General features: G+C 37.5%; 1 protein-coding gene and 1 pseudogene across 1 annotated transcript; both read left to right on the top strand.

Annotated features, from left to right (window-relative positions):
- The first annotated feature begins 1,870 nt into the window (after positions 1-1,870).
- Positions 1,871-2,803, top strand: LOC116900258 (olfactory receptor 1019). Its single transcript, XM_032902009.1, has one exon. The coding sequence runs from the start codon at positions 1,871-1,873 to the stop codon at positions 2,801-2,803; it is 933 nt and encodes a 310-aa protein (XP_032757900.1).
- Positions 2,804-11,886: 9,083 nt separating this feature from the next.
- LOC116900257 lies at positions 11,887-12,310 on the top strand (annotated as a pseudogene).
- Positions 12,311-18,381: the final 6,071 nt, after the last annotated feature.

The following is an 18,381-nucleotide window of genomic DNA, read 5'->3' as shown; positions in this document are numbered from 1 at the left end:
TCATAAATATATCAATAGTTTTACCTTTCTTTTTAATCAAGTAGTGCTGCATCATGTGCCCACACTATAGACTATTAGACATGTCTCCTATGATGGGCAATTCATTTGTTTACATTTTTGATGGATGATTCATAAAATCAAGATATAGGTTTATCTTTATAAGAGAGTGAGTACTTGTATACTTTGCATTTCTACTAACAATGATAAAGAGTTTAATTCACTTATTGTCATGTCAAAACTTGTACCAAAATTCCATTATATATGTATACATATACATTTATCAATATTTCACTTTTGTTTAATTTATATTTATCTACATGATTATTTGAGCATTTTCTTTTTTACGTATTAAAGTTATTTAAAACCAAACACAAAGTTCTGTGTAATCAAGAATGATACAATTTTATAATCATGTTTTAAAATCTTATGTCAAATTTTAAATGTATATTCAATTAGAGAAGGGTCTGTGTGTGAGAGGGTATATATGGACGAGCATGCACATGCACGTGTCCAAGTATATGCAGGCTCATATAGAATTCAAAAGATGAAGTGAAATTTACCAGAGCGAGAGTTGCAGGTGCTAGTAAACTGCCTGATATTAGTGTAAGGAACCAATCCTCTGTGATATCAGTATGTGCTCTTAAGATATGTACCACCTTTCCTGACCCCGAATTAGAATAATAGTTTTAGAAATCTAAATTTTATGCTCTAAAAACAAGACTCACATATAACATAATAGACAACATTCACAACTGTCTTTATATTTTTATTCAGTCATCACATCCATAGAAAACTCTGAGCTCTTCTTACTGATTTCTTAGGCTTCTTTGTAAGTTAAAAACATAAGCTATTGACCAAAAGGTGCTCTCCAAACTATTTCTTATAGGCTGATCTTTCCATTCTGTTTATTAATTGATCTAATGGAGGTACCAATGTACACAATGGACAAAGAATGAGTTGTCAGATATGTGTGTGGAAATCAATGAACTACTAGAATAATGTATATCTTGGACATTCTTCTTTGTTGTGACTGATCTTGTAAACTGACCTTGTTTTAAAAAAATCAGAGCTAAGGATACGACTTGTAACTAAATTCTAATCTTAAAATTTAGTCTTATCTACAATGAATGTCCACAATATCATAAATGCATCTCTCCCTCTGCTTCCACTTCCTTGTTAAGCAGCAAACCACTGACAGGGCAGTGTTTCTCTCTTCAGGTTTATGAAGCCATTATGCCCATTTCTAAATTACTTTCTACTCTATCTTATTTTATTTGATCTTGTTTGGCTTGCCCGCTGCCCTTAATTCTCTAAGTGAACAGACAGCTATCTAATGAAGGAGGGAAATGACACATCAAAAATGTGTATTCCTGTGTTTTGTTTCAGAGAGAAGAATATCACACCTCATCTTTAATGCTAGAGAATACAGTGGATAATAACAAAAACAAAGTCAAATATCTGGTTTTGTTTGTAAATGACCACAGCTTACTAAGGGACTGAAGAGGCAGAACTTGCTCTCTCGTGAAACTCAACATCTTCCATGTATGTGTGCACTTGGAAAAGGACACAAAACCTTGACTAAAGTCCCCTGAGCCACTGATTAATCCCTGAATTGAATGATTGGATAAAGGGCTGAGTATCTTCCAAAGAAAGCCTTTTTTTATTATAATAAATAGTCTATAATATCCTAAGCACATAATTGCTTATTTTGGGTAATTCCAGTGATAGGAACTCATTAACTAACCACGCACACGTGTTCACACACACACACACACACACACACACACACACACACGCACACGCACACGCGCACACACACACACACACACACACACACACACACACACACACACACACGCTGCTTAGAACAATGCATAAAGAAAATCACTCAGTAGTGACTGAATTTATCTTTATGGGCATCACTCAAGACCCTCAGCTGCAGATCATCTTTTTCGTGGTCTTCCTCATTGTCTACCTGGTCAATGTGATAGGGAATGTTGGCATGATCATCCTGATCATAACGGACAGTCAGCTTCACACTCCCATGTACTTTTTCCTCTGCAACCTCTCCTTTGTTGACCTGGGCTACTCATCAGCCATTGCTCCCAGGATGCTGGCTGATTGCCTAACAAAGCACAAAGTTATCTCTTTTTCCAGCTGTGCTACCCAATTTGCTTTCTTCGTTGGTTTTGTGGATGCTGAATGCTATGTCCTAGCTGCCATGGCCTATGACCGCTTTGTGGCCATCTGCAGACCTCTCCACTATAGCACTCTCATGTCCAAAAGAGTCTGCTTGGTCCTAATGCTGGGCTCTTACTTGGCTGGCCTGGTGAGTTTAGTGGCCCACACATCCCTCACTTTCAGCCTCAGTTACTGTGCTTCCAATGTCATCAACCATTTCTTCTGTGAAATTCCACCACTCTTGGCTCTCTCTTGCTCAGATACCTACATTAGTGAGATACTGCTCTTTAGCTTGTGTGGGTTCATTGAATTCAGCACCATCCTTATCATCTTCATCTCCTATGCCTTTATTCTTATTGCCATCATCAGAATGCGATCAGCTGAAGGCCGCCTAAAGGCTTTTTCTACCTGTGGGTCTCATCTTACTGGTGTCACCCTTTTTTATGGTACAGTCATGTTCATGTACCTGAGGCCAACATCCAGCTACTCCCTGGACCAAGACAAGTGGGCCTCTGTGTTCTACACAATTATCATTCCTATGCTGAACCCCTTGATCTACAGTTTGAGGAACAAAGATGTGAAAGCGGCTTTCAAAAAACTGATTGGAAAGAAACCTCAATAATTAAAAGGATTAAAATACGATTATCTAAAGGTTAAAAAAAAAGTAGCAGAAGGAAATTGTTAGGATATCAAAAGTGTAAAATCCTTACTGAACTTATCTCAAACTTGGAAAAATTTTCTAGAATGTTTGCAATCTAAATCTCATCAAGTTTCATTAGCAACTGTGAGAGGTGGAAATTACCTCATTTTACAGATAATAAAATTAAAGCACTAGCAAATCAACAAGCTTGTCAAAATTAATGGTACATAAACTGATCCAAGGACCATACTTCCCATCACAAACACTTAGGTTATAAACAAGTAGCATTCAATTCTGTGACGGTGAGCTATGTAATCTTCATCAAGTTACCTGATATCTCCCCACTTTACCTTTTAGCATTAAAAACTTAATGTTCGTGAATTCTATACCTTCATGTAATGTGTTTCAATAAATTCCCCTCCCCCATTATCTCTCCTCCCGTTCCTTCTATATTTCCTGTTTTATTTTTCCCTCCAAGGTTCACATTCACTTCTTTTAAATCAGTGAATTTGCTTAGTGATGTTCTATGTGCAGTGTATGACCCTCTACTGGAGTATGGCTAGTCTCTGAGGAGCTGCATTCCGAATGAAAACTTACACTTCTTGCCCCCGGCAGCCATTAATTGCTAACAGCTCCTGATTTGGGAGTGAGACTTCATGACCAATTTCCCCTTCTATGCTGGCATTTTCTCTGGCTTAATGTTGTGCAAGTCTTGTATGCACAGTCACAAGCACTGTGAATCCATGTGTGCATCAGTCTTGTCATAGCCAAAAATAGTGTTTCACTATAGAAATCCTCCACCTCTGGGTCCTGCAGTCTCTTTCTTTTGTTCTGTGACAATTCCCAAGGCTTGAGGAGAGTGGGTGTTTAGACAATAAGACACTGGATTGCTCAAATCTAAATAGCAAATCTTACAACATTTAAACTTGGCACCATGTCCTTTACTACTTTTCATCATATAAACTGTGTTTAGTATGCAATAATTACATATTGTATTTTTGGTTTATAAGTTGCCTATCTGTATTTATGACTATCCATAATCACACCACCAATGTGTGATAATAAAATGAAGGTGAATTTTCTTTTTAATTTTTAGGCTGCAATTGTAGATTGAAGTATTTTCATAAATCCATACATATAAGACAATTATAGACATAAATTCAATCATCATGGTTTTGATCTCAATCCTACCAGCTCTGTCAATTAAATCTTTTGATCTCTATATACATCAGTTTTTTTATCACTGTAATGAAGGCTAAATTCATATTTTATTGATACTATGAGTTTGCATAATTAATAGTTCAATAAATTCTGTATGTTTAAAAGGACTCAGGTCTTTCACCTTTTGGACATTCTTACAATAATAATTAAAGTAATAAATATATTAATTATATTCCCCATAATAGGTTGCAAAATTCATAATCATTGGTCTTCTCTAAAACCACTGATGATATTGCTTCCTTAGTGGCAATAAACCAAAACTGAATGAAATGGCTCTGTATGGATATATAAAAGAGAGATTCAATTGCACTTGCCTTGTACTTGATCTATCTGAACTTATGTGAGAATATTTAAATCTGTGGTTAGGATTGATGGAAAATACAAGAAACATACTTTATTTTATCCTCCTAGATAAATACAACAAATGCAAAACAGGAAAACTAATGATAAATATTTTAAAAGAATGACAATGTTTATCAATTCACAAAATATAAGTTATTTTCTCCAAAAATGAGAAAAATATTATGAGGAATATGGCATTTGAATCATCTTTAATGCTTCTGCCAAAAAGTTAAAGACAAAATAAACTAGGTAGTTTATACTAGCCAGATAAGGTATGATGTCAGAGGCAGTTGTTTGAGCTTATTGTGCTGGTGAGAGCTTCTTGGCAAAAGTGAAATATGTTCTCATTATCTGATAACAATTTAAGGACAAGAAGTTAATTCCTTCAGAAGAAAGGAGCTTGTAGCTTACAAATAGTAGAGAATAGTCACTGTTTTCCAAAATCATGTCACATAGCCACATTTACAGCACTCTGCCTTCCAGAAGCCTATGCTTCAGACTTTATTCTAGCATAGAATTTTGCTCTCTGTAAATTCTTCCTTATTCTAGCCACTGTTCCCCAAACTCAAGAAATCCACTTAAAACACACAAAGTCTTATTATACATTGCACATCCATCATCACCTCTTTGTAACCCATTCCTGGACTCATCATCCAGGATGTTCTCATCTGTAACAAAATGAGAACTAGGTAAGGCAATATTGTTGGAGGAAGATTTTACCCATCTTATTGGAGACAACGTTGATTGTCACCAAATAGTCTGGAAAAAATATTAATAGTGCTGTCTCTCAGACACATACTAGCACATCTGGAAAGCAGAAATCTAACATATTTTAGTAATTCTATATTAATAAATGGTGATACTTCAATGTGCTACAATAATGTTTTGTATATAATTCTGCTGCAGCTCAAAGCATCTGTACTTCAACAGGAAGGCTCCCTTGGGAAACTGGGAAATACAAAGGGAGGATTAAGAGTTTGGAAACATTAATTATGCATCACAGGTTCATCAACTTAATGAATGTTCATTCATCCTTAGAATGGAAGATAGCCAATGGAATCCAGTCCAAATTCTCATACTAGAGAAAGATATGAACACCTAAAAGTCTACCAGCAATCGTTAATTGATTGGTTGTGATAAAGACTGAAATCTGAGCTGCATACATGTGTTAGAACTGTAGCATCAAGCTACCTCCTCTGCCTATAGCTCCACTTCATGAAGTGATGAAACTGGAGTTAGGGAAATACAGTGGTTTCGATGACCATGTTCTTAGTCTATGATAGTTTAGGTAAAATTAAAGAATTAAACAAAAATTTCAATTCTGTAGAGATCTTGTATAATTACCACACCTGCTGCTGATTTAGATATGCAATAACCAAGTCTTATCCAGAGCCCCCTTCCCCATCTTCCAGGGGCACTCTTTCTGCCTCTTCTTCCCACATGTTCTCTAGCATGAAGGTAAGATGTGTAATCAAGATAGATGCCCTAGAGGTCAACCCATGCCACACCCAGCTCCCAACTGCCAATTTCCATTCACTCTCATAGCCCTATCTCCCTGGCCTCCCCCAAGATTGATCCACCACATCATTTCCCTTTCTTCCACCCAATACCCTCCCTCCATCTGGCTCTGATGACTATTTTATTTCCCCTTCTGGATGAGATTCAAGTATCCTCCCTTGTAGCCTCCTTGTTATTTAGTTTCTTTGGGTTTGTGATTTGTAGCATGGGTATCCTGTACTTTATTGCTAATACATACCATGCATGACCTTTTGGATCTGGGTTACCTCATTCAGGATGTTTTCTAGTTCCATCCGTTGTCCTGCATTTCATGATGTTTTTGTTTTTAATAGTCGAGCAGTATTTCATTGTGTAAAAAAAAAAGAAATGGTTTCTTTATCCATTCTTTGGTTTAGAGACATCTGACTTGTTTACAGTTTATGGCTATCATGAATATAGTAACTATGAACATAGAAGAGTGAGTGCCTTGTGATTTGGTAGACATCTTTTGCGTATAAGCCCTGGAGTTGTACAGCTGGTCTTTAGGTAGATCTAGTCCCAAATATCTGAGAAAAGGCCAGATTGATTTCCAGAGTGGATGTGCACTCCCACAATGGAGGATTGTTCCTCTTGCTTCCAATCCTTGCCAGCATGTGCTGCCGCTTATACTTTTTATTTTATCCACTCTGACGAGGATAAGGCAGAATCTCAAAGCCCTTTTGATTTGTATTTTCCTGGTGACTAAGGATGTTGAACATTTCTTTTTAAAAAATGTAATAAGCATTTATCAACGTTTGTTGAATTAAACATAAATGAATGAGTTGAACTCTAAGAGAATAGTTAAATTCATTCAATAATTAAGTAGCCATTCTTCCATGTCCTATAAATATAACTATATTAGACTTCTGTTTATAAATGATTACTTCCAGTAATAAAATATGCTAAAGAATATTAAATAAATAATTTGTATGAAAATGTGGAGAGAATACACATGAATATGTATATATACATGATTATATGACACAGCTAATATTTAGAAGTATGCCAGGGTGCTTAGTGTGTAATACACTTAAATAAATATCAATGAAAAGCATACAGCTTTCCTGGGTGAAAACGTGAAACTGACTTGTTAATTTTCTTATCCAGTGAATTGTAATTCCATGCTTACTGTATTGCGCCTGGAATAGTGGTAACATAGTAATGTTTTCTCCTTCACAGTCATGTGTCACCTTAACCATTCTTGCCTGACTGACAGAGAAGGAGAACAGAGAAATGATGCAGAAGCCTTGCACTGGTTGGACTTAGGACTCTGGATCCCTGAACTGCTAGAATGGGAGCTATCCCAAAACCTGATGCTTGTACATGGGATAAGTTCTAACTGGGCTGCCCTGTCTGGCCTCAATGGGAGAGGAAATGCCTAGTCTTGCAGAGACTTGAAGTACCAGGATTGAGGGAAGGCCAAGGGGGGACCTCATCTGCTCAGAAATGAAGGGGATAAGGGGAGGATTGTGGGGAACTACTGGGAGGGTTTCAATAAGTGGGATTTAAAGTGAATAAGTAAAAAATTAAATTAAATTAAAAATAAAAACTTATACACACACACAAATGGTCACAGAAATGAAAAACTCATTTCTCATGAGCCGTCTATCCTTGGGTATGGAAGAAACTGTTTATGACAGGGGGCAGAGGTTAAACTCTTTGGAAAGGAGAATCTGCAGAAGATCTCAAACAAGTGTAATTAGAGGGAACTCTTTCTGGAAGCCATAGCAGTACACTCAGTACCAGACTTTACATAAGCAGCAGTGAAATCTGAAGTCTCTAGATATTAATTTTTTTTCTGAAACAGATATCAGAATATGATCAGAAAGTAGAAGAAGTATGCTGTGAAAACATAGACCCAGTAGAAATAGTAAAATTGGCAACTGTAAACTGGCTTCTGCATCCCTGTTGAACTTTTCTTTTATGTTTTCAATTTATTAGATGAGTAAAAATTGCATTTTGCAGGTAAATCATTTCAAATAATCATTTTTAAATATGGTACATACTATACAAAACATCACAATAAAACACCCAAAATAATTTTGAACAAATATATGACCAGTGTTCAGCTAAATTGACAACACATTGCAATATGCTTTCCTGTCAGTAATGTATCATTTACTAATATATTTAAATTGCACAGTATATCCAAAATCAGTTTGTATGTTAAATAATTGCTTCCTCCAATATTAATTCAAAGTTGTGATGGAATGTTAATGTTAGTTGCATTAAATACACATTGAATTCTATGAAAAAATAAGCAAAGATTTGCCATTTAAATTCCAATTGAATGTATGTTAAAATACATACACACATACTCTTAATATTTACTGTTATACGATGAATGTTTCTTTAACTGCTTCTCAGCCATTAGAAATTTCTTTGTCAAGAATTATCTGTTTAGCTCTGTATCCCATTTTTAAAATATTTTATTTATTTTACACTCCAGATTTTATTCCCCTTCTGGTACACCCTCTGACTGTTCCACATCCCACACCTCCAACTGGCCCCCCTCCCAGTCTCCACAATGATGTCCCTACCCCTCACCCCACCAGACCTCTAAACTTCCTGGGGCCTCCAGTCTCTTGAGAGATAGTTGCATCTTCTCTGACTGAACCCAGACCTTGGAGGCCTCTGCTGTATATGTGTTGGGGGCATCATCTCAGCTGGTGTATGCTGCCTGGTTGGTGATCCAGTTTCTGAGAGATCTCGGGATCCAGGTTAATAGAGACTGATGGTCCTCCTACAGGTTTGCCCTCCTACTCAGCTTCCTCCAGCTGTCCCCTAATTCAACCAGAGGGGGTCAGACGCTTCTGTTCATTACTTGTATGCAAATATGTGCATCTGATTCTTTCAGCTACTTACTGGGTCTTTCGGAAAGCAGTCATGATAGATTCCTTTTTGTGAGCGCGCCATAACCTCAGTAATGGTGTTAGGTCATTGGGCCTCCCCTTGAATTGGATCCCACTTTGCGCCTGTCTCTGGACCTTTTTTCCTCAGTATCTTCTCCATTTTTATCCCTGCATTTCTTTCAGACAGGAAGAATTATGGGTCAGAGTTTTGACTGTGGGATAGCAACCCCACCCCTCACTTGATGCCCCATCTTTCTGCTAGATGGGCTCATCTTGCTGAGGTGGGCTCAATAGTTCCCTCTCCCCACTGTAGAGCATTTCATCTAAGGTCCCTCCTTTGAGTCTTGAGAGTCTCTCTCTTCCCAGGTCTCTGGTACATTCTGGAGGGTCCTCCCAACTTCCTTCCTCCTGAGGTTGCCTATTGGGATTCTTTCTGCTGATCCTCAGGGCTTCAGTCCTTTTCCCCCATCCAATACCAGAACATGTCCCCTCTCCCTGCACTCCCATTCCCATTCCATCCTCTGTCTTTCCCTCCTTCCACCCTTGTGGTTGCTTTTTTCTCTCTCTCAAGGAGACTGAGGTGTCCTCACTTCAGCCCTTCAGCCTGTTGGCCATTTTGAGTTCTGTGGACTGTACCTTGAGTATTCTCTAAAGTTTTTCTGGTTTTTTGTTTGTTTGCTTTTGGTTTTGTTTTTTTGGGGAGTTTTTTTGGGTTTTTTGTTTGTTTGTTTGTTTGTTTGTTTTTGGCTAATATCCACTTAGTGAGAATACACCATGCATGTCCTTTTGGGTCTGAGTATCTCTCTCAGGAGGATATTTTCTAGTTCCATCTGTTTGGCTATAAAACTCTGGATGTCCTCATTCTTAATAGCGGAGTACTATTTCATTGTGTAAATGAACCACATTTTCTGTATCCATTCTTCTGTCATCGGACATCAGAGTTGTATCCAGGTTCTGGCTATCACAAACAAGGCTGATATTAACATAGGGGAACACGTGACCCTGTGGCATGGTGGGGCATATTTTGGGTATAATCCCCAAAATGGTATTTCTGGGACTTTAAATAGGTCTATTTCTGATTTTCTGATTAACCTCCAAATGGATTTCCAGAGTGGTTGTACCTGTTTGCACTCCCACCAGAAATGAAGGAGTATTCCTCTTTCTCCACATCCTCATCAACATGTGTTGTTACCTGAGGTTTTGATCTTAGCCATTCTGACTGATATAAGGTGGAACCTCGGGGTAGTTTTGATTTGCATTTTTCAGATCACTAAGGACGTTGAACATCTCTTTACATCCTTCTCAGCTATTTGAGATTCCTCTGTTGTGAATTCTCAGTTTGATTCTATACCCCATTTTTTGATTGAATTGTTTGTTATTTTTGATGGTTAGCTTCTTGAGTTCCTTATATATTTTGGATATTAACCCTCAATCAGATATGGGGTTAGTGAAGATTTTATCACAATAAGTAGGTTGCTAATTTGTCTTATTGACTATGTCCTTTGCCTTACAGACGTTTTCCAGTTTCATGAGGTCCCGTTTATCGATTCTTGATCTTAGAGCATGACCCATTGAAGTTCTGTTTAGGAAATTTCTCCCTGTACCAATGGGTTCAAGGCTCTTTCCCACTTTCTCTTCTATTAGATTGAGTGTATATGGCTTTTAGATTATTTGGTTGGTTAATGTCTAGTTTCTTCTGTTCTTTATATATTTTGGATATTGGCCCTCTGTCAGATGTAGCATTGGTGAAGATTCTGTAGGTTGTCATTTTGTTCTGTTGACAATGTCCTTTGGCTTAATGAAGGTTTTCAGTTTCGTGAAGTTCTGGCATGGGGGAGTCTCCAACGGTTTATGAAAATTATTCTAGCTGAGACTCCTAGCAGTGGAGGATATAGAGCCTGAAGTGGCCATCTCCTATGGCTAGGCAGGACTCCCAGTGCAGGTATATGGATATCAACCCACCCACAAAACTTTTGACCCAAAATTTACAAGAAGTGCAGGAACAAAGATTGAACAGAGACTGAGGGAATGTCCAACCAACCATCACCTCCCTTGAGATCATTCTCATGGTCAAGAACCAATCCCTGACACCATTAATGACATTCTGTTATACTTGCACGCAGGAGTCTAGCATAGCTGTCCTCTGAGTAGCTCCACCCAGCAGCTGACCAAAACAGATGCAGAGACCCACAACCATACATTAGAGAGAACTCTGAAAGTCTTGTGGAAGATTTTAAGGAAGGATTGAGGGACCCGGAGAGGATAGGGACGCCACAATGAGTCAACTAACCTGAATCTTTGGGGGGATCCTAGAGATTGAACCACCACCCAAAGAGCATACATGGACTGGACCTACCCTCCACCCATGCATGTTTGAAGCAGATATGCAGCTTGGTCTTCAGGCAGGTACCCCAACAACTGGAGAAGGGCAGTTCCTGACTCTGCTCCCTGCCTGTGGATCCTACTCACCTAACTAGGCTGCCTTATATAGCACGAGTGGGAGAGGATGTCCTCTGTCCTGAATATTTGATGTGCCAGGCTTGGATGGTACCAAGTGAGTAGCTACCCCCTTCTCAGAGGACAGGGGATTAGAGATTAGGGCAGGGGCTATGCGAGTGGAAGACTGGGAGGAGAAGGTGGGGCAGCGAATGGGATGTAAAGTGAATAAATAAATTAATTAATGGAAAAAGATAGATTATATTCATGCATAAAATTTTCAAATAAAACAATAAAAACATGATAACATTAGTATTATAATATTGGCCTTAAAATTAATCTGGTAAAAAATACTACTTCAGGATAAATTATGATAGATTTATGGTAAATTTATTTTTATAGATAATATATGGTCCATAGGTAGACAAATAAACTGGAAAATAGATATATTTATCATAAAATGTATATTAGCACAAATACTATCTCATGTTATCATACCAAAGTTAGAATCTTGAAATTATACTTTTGTTCTTTAAAAAAAAATAACCTCCTAAAATGTATAGTAATACTGATCAACTAAGGTCTAGAAAAAGTATAGTTCATGACAACAGACTGTATTTTGTTGATGCTAGACTTCGTTGAAATAATCCATTTTCACTTTTCTGAGCAGTCAGCAAGATGGCTGAAATGGAGCAGAAGAAGAAGCACCCCTTACACAAGTTCACCAACCGTGATATGCACTTTGACCAACTGCTGGATGAGTAATTGTACATGAGCAGCTAATGCAATTGTACAGTGCCCACCAGAGGTGGCACCCTGAATCGTGGCCTGCAGTGGAAGCAGCAGTCCCTATTCAAGTCCTTGAGAAAGGCCAAGAAGGAGGTGCCACCCATGAGTAGCCAGATGGGTGAAGACCCATCTGAGGGACATGATTGTTCTGCCTGAGATGGTTGGCAGCATGGTGGATGTTTACAATGGCAAGACCTTCAACCAGGTAGAGATCAAACCAGAGAAGATTGGGCACTACTTGGGCAAGTTCCCCATCACTTACAAGCCCATAAAGGATGGCTGGTCCAATATTGGTGCCATCCACTCCTCCTGATTATTCCTTTCAAGAAGCCAAGGCAAATGAAGACTTGCTTTTTGGTAAAAAAAAAAAAAAAAACAAAAAAAATCAAAAAAAAACAAAACAAACACAAAAAAAGCAACAAAAAGAAACCATTTTCACAAACACAGCTAACATTTTTTAATCTCTTAAATGGAATTGGGCACAGTAGAATGAGATGCCCATTTAATAGACTAGTAAATCTTGGCAAAGCTACTAGAGAATAAGAATAGGGAATACAAGAGATGTATTTAAAAAAATGATAATGAAACCACAATTTTAACAATAATTTTTTCACAATATTGACCCATAATATGTAAAAATCAGTATTAGTTAATAAAAATAAAGATGTTTAAATTATAAAGTAAGTGACTATATAAAATGTAAATATTTTAAGCACCTAACATCATTGAATGGTATATATATTTTTTCTCTGCAGTCTTTATATTGCCATGTCACACACATGTACTGGGAAATTACACATTAGAAAAATCGATGTAGTGAAGGATGAAAAGGCCATCATTTTTGTCAGCTTTAAAATGGGTTTTTTTTTTTGAACAATGGCTTATGTATAGTGAATAGATGTATTCATGTTGTATTTCTAAAATATTGGGTTTCTCTCTCGTTAGAAGAAACAAACATAAAAGGGATTTGAAAAATGTGCTTGGCATGACCTAGATGATACTTAGTTCAGTTCCCCTACTGTCTGGATTACTTAGTTTACATTATTGTACCTGATCATAAATTGTTGGCTCTGACAAGAGAAAAATTAACAAGAAATGAAGCTGTTACTGACAGACTCAGAGATGGAGGAAATCATTGCCTTCAGTTGTTAAGCCACCAGCTTTGGGCCAACACATGGCCTTTTCAGTGTGAGAGAATGTTTTAGTCAGAGCTGTTAAGTTAGGAGACAACCATTTTTTTGTTTGTTTGTTTATCAAAACAAAAAATCTAACTCTACATATCATTGGTAGTTTTTAGTTTCTTTTTTTTAAAAATAGTATAATTGTTTCTAAATTATCAACAATCACATAAGTATATCTCTAATTTTGTGATATTTGGAAGAATTTAAAATGTCATCCTGTCATTTCAACCAATTATTCTGAAGAAAATGTATCAAGCATGTAAGTTTCTTTACTTGATGTGTATGAGAATGTATATAACATTTATTTGTAAATCATAGCACATTCTAAATATTATGTTTCTGTCTAACGATTAAAGTCTTCATTCCTGATTGCCTTTTTTATTTTGCTTGCTAAATATTTAAAATTTATGTTTACGGTGACCACCTATGGCATTAGAGCTGTCTTCTTGCTGATTGGCCCTTGAATTTAGGTAGAAGAAATGTTTGTATTATATGTGCTAGATATTACTAAAATTAGATCCAGTCTTTCATTCTTAGTCTAAAGTGTCCCCCTCTCCTAACTCCTAGAAGTTCTTTTCCACATCCCTTCCCATTCAGATCCTAATTGACTATGTCACTCATTAGGAAACTGGTAAAGGGAATAACAATCGAAATGTAAATAAGAAATACCCAAGTTAATAAAGATGGAGAAAAAGAAAAAAAAAGGAAAAAAAAAAAGAAAACAGACATCTGGGGACCTGACACTTCCAGTTTCTAGCTGGATCTTGAATCCTACTGATCCCTGCCCAAAACTCCCTGCTCCCCAACCCTGTGGGAGAGAGAGCTGATCTCCCAGAAGTTCGGGCAATCCTGAGACTGCAGGGCAGGAGAAACTGCCACTTCTGTCCACCTTTGCCCACATCCCTGGCCCAAGAGGAAACTGTATAGTGCACCTGGGCACAGGAAGATAGGGGCAGTCAAGCTGCAGGAGCCCTGCGGTCCAGACCATGCTCGGATCTGAATGACCTAGTCAAATAGCTCCCTGGAACCAATTCCTGTGGGACGGAGAGCTAGACCTTCAGAGGGGCAGACATGCCTGGGAAACCAAAGGAGATTACTCTCTGCCCTCATTTCTGACTCTAAAGGAAAACTCCTACCACCATCTGGGGCCCCTGCGCACAAGGACACAGGAGAAGGAGGGGCAGGCCCTTTTGATTCCCACCCAGAGGGACAGCTCAAAGCCAGTGGACAGGAACAACTACAAGCCTGGGAGCAAAACACTCTGTTCCCATAACTGGCTGAAAGAAAACAGGAAAACAGGTCTACAGCACTCCTGACACACAGGCCAATAGGACGATCAAGCCACTGTTAGAAATAGCAAAACAAGGTAACACCAGAGACAACCTGATAGCTAGAGGAAAGCACAGGAACCTAAGCAACAGAAACCAAGACTACATAGCATCATCGAAGCCCAATTCTCCCACCAAACCAAACACTGAATATCCAAACACACCAGAAAAGCAAGATCTAGATTCAAAATCACATTTGATCATGATGATGGAGGACTTTAAGAAGGTCATAAATAATTCTCTTAAGGAAATACAGGACAACATAAGTAAACAATTAGAAGCCCTTAAAAAGGAAACACAAAAACCCCTTAAGGAACTACTGGAAAAAAAAAAACAACAACAACAAAACAGGAGACGGAAATAAACAAAACCATCCAGGAGTTAAAAACGGAAATAGGAACAATAAAGAAAGCATAAAGAGAGACAACCCTGGAGATGGAAAGCCTAGGGAAGAGATCAGGAGTCACAGATGTGAGCATCACCAACAGAATACAAGAAATAGAAGAGAGAATGTCAGGAGCAGACGATTCCATAGAAATTATCGACACAACTGTCAAAGATAATGAAAAAAAGAAAAAGCTACTAGCCCAAAACATACAGGAAATCCAATGAGAAGATCAAACCTAAGGATAATAGATATAGAAGAGAGTGAAGACTCCCAGCTCAAAGGACCAGTAAATATCTTCAACAAAATCATAGAAGAAAACTTCCCTAACCTAAAGAAAGAGATACCCATAAGCATACAAGAAGCCTACAGAACTGCAAATAGATTGGACCAGAAAAGAAACACCTCCCGTCACATAATAGTCAAAACACCAAATACACAAAACAAAGAAAGAATACTAAAATCAGTAAGGGAAAAAAGTCAAGTAACTTATAGAGGCAGACCTATCAGAATCACACCAGACTTCTCACCAGAGACTATGAAAGCAAGAAGACCCTGGACAGATGTCATACAGACCCTAAGAGAACACAAATGAGATCCCAGGTTACTGTATCCTGCAAAACTCTCAATTAACATAGATGGAGAAACCAAGATATTCCATGACAAAACCAAATTTACAAAATATTTTTCTACAAATCCAGCCCTACAAAGGATAAAAAGTGGTAAAGCCCAACACAAGGAGGCAAGCTACACCCTAGAAAAAGCAAGAAACTAATTGTTTTGCAACAAAACAAAGAGAAGACAAGCATACAAACATAATCTCACCTCCAAATATGAAGATAACACGAAGCAACCATCACTATTCCTTAATATCTCTCAACATCAATGGACTCAATTCCCTGATAAAAAGGCAAAGATTAACAAATTGGATACCTAATGAGGACCCAGCATTTTGCTGCCTACAGGAAACACACCTCAGGGACAAAGACAGATACTACCTCAGAGTAAAAGATGAGAAAAACAACTTTCCAAGCAAATGATCTGAAGAAGCAAGGTGGAGTAGATATTCCAATATCGAATAAAATCGACTTTCAACTAAAAGTCATCAAAAAAGATAAGGAAGGACATTTCATATTCATCAAAGGAAAAATCCATCAAGATGAACTCTCAATCCTAAATATCTATGCTCTAAATACAAGAGCACCTACATACATAAAAGAAACCTTACTAAAGCTCAAAGCACACATTGCACCTCACACAATAATGGTAGGAGATTTCAACACTCTCATCAATGGACAGATCATGGAAACAGAAATTAAACAGAGACATAGACATCCTAATAGAAGTTATGAACCAAATAGACTTAACAGATATTTATAGAACATTCAGGGTACTTTCTCCAAAATTGACCATATAATTGGATACAAAACAGGCCTCAACAGATACAGAAAGATAGAAATATTCCAATGCATCCTATCAGACCACCACAGGATAAAGCTGATCTTCAATAACAATAAGGAAAGAACACCCACATAGACGTGGAAGTTGAACAATGCTCTACTAAATCTTAACCTGGTCAAGGAAGAAATAAAGAAAGAAATTAAAGACTTCTTAAAATTTAATAAAAATGAAGGTACAACATACCCAAACTTACGGGACACAATAAAAGCTCTGCAAAGAGGAAAACTAATATCTCTGAGTGCCTGCAGAAAGAAACAGGAGAGAGCATATCAGCATATCAGCAGCTTGACAGCACACCTAAAAGCTCTAGAGCAAAAAGAAGCAAAAACACCCAAGAGGAGGAGAAGGCAGGAAATAATCAAACACAGAGCTGAAATCAACCAAGTAGAAACAGAAAGGACTATACAAAGATTCAACAGAACCAAAAGCTGGTTCTTGGAGAAAATCAACAAGATAGATAAAATCTTAGCCACACTAATGAAAGAACACAGAGAGTGGGTCCAAACTAACAAAATCAGAAATGAAATGGGAGACATAACAACAGAGCTGGAGGAAATTAAAAAAATCATCAAATCCTACTACGAAAGTCTATATTCAAAAATCTTGAAAATCTGGAGGAAATGGAGAAGTTCCTAGACAAATACCAAGTAAGGAAGTTACATCAGAAACAGATAAACCATTTAAACAACCCCACAACTCCTAAAGAAATAGAAGCAATCATTAAAAGCCTCCTAACCAAAAAGAGCCCAGGTCCAGATGGGTTCAGTGCAGAATTCTATCAGACATTCATAGAAGATCTCATAGCAACACTATCCAAACTATTCCACAAAATTGAAATAGATGGAGTGCTACCAAATTCCTTCTATGAAACCTCAATAACTCTTATACCTAAATCACACAAAGACCCAACAAAGAAAGAGAACTTCAGACCAAATTCCCTTATGAATATCGATGCAAAAATACTCAATAAAATTCTTGCGAACCGAATCCAAGAACACATCAAAATGATCATCCATCATGATCAAGAAGGCTTCATCTCAGGTATGCAGGGATGGTTTAATATATGGAAAACCATCAACGTAATCCACTATGTAAACTAACTGAAAGATAAAAACCACATGATCATTTCATTAGATGCTGAGAAAGCATTTGACAGAATTCAAAACTCCTTCATGATAAAAGTCCTGGAAAGACCAGGAATTCAAGGCCCATACCTAAACATAGTAAAAGCCATATACAGCAAACCAGTCGCTAACATTAAACTAAATGGAGAGAAACTTGAAGCAATCCCACTAAAATCAGGGACTAAACAAGGCTGCCCACTCTCTCCCTACTTATTCAATATAGTTCTTGAAATTCTAGCCAGAGCAATCAGACAACAAAAGGAGATCAAAGGGATACAGATCGGAAAAGAAGAAGTCAAAATATCACTATTTGCAGATGATATGATAGTATATTTAAGTAATCCCAAAAGTTCCACCAGAGAACTACTAAACCTGATAAACAACTTCAGCAAAGTGGCTGGGTACAAAATTAACTCAAATAAATCAGTAGCCTTCCTCTACACAAAAGATAAACAAGCTGAGAAAGAAATTAGGGAAACAACACCCTTCATAATAGTCCCAAATAATATAAAGTAACTCAGTGTGACTTTGACTAAGGAAGTGAAAGATCTGTATGATAAGAACTTCAAGACTCTGAAGAAATAAATTGAAGAATATCTCAGAAGATGGAAAGATCTCCCATGCTCATGGATTGGCAGGATTAATATAGTAAAAAGGGCTATTTTACCAAAAGTGATCTACAGATTCAATGCAATCCCCATCAAAATTCCAATCCAATTCTTCATAGAGTTATACAGAAAAATTTGCAAATTCATCTGGAAGAACAAAAAACCCAGGATAGCTAAAACTATCCTTAACAATAAAAGGATTTCCGGGGGAATCACTATCCCTGAACTCAAACAGTATTACAGAGCAATAGTGATAAAAAACTGCATGGTATTGGTACAGAGACAGGAAGATAGACC

Source organism: Rattus rattus, chromosome 5, assembly GCF_011064425.1.
Source record: "Rattus rattus isolate New Zealand chromosome 5, Rrattus_CSIRO_v1, whole genome shotgun sequence".
Taxonomy (NCBI): Eukaryota; Metazoa; Chordata; class Mammalia; order Rodentia; family Muridae; genus Rattus; species Rattus rattus.
Note: the sequence above shows the minus strand (reverse complement) of the source record. Positions and strands in the feature narration are given on the sequence as shown.

Coding starts and splice junctions, on each gene's coding strand:
- LOC116900258 (XM_032902009.1), top strand. CDS start 1,871: ATGCATAAAGAAAATCACTCAGTAGTGACTGAATTTATCTTTATGGGC.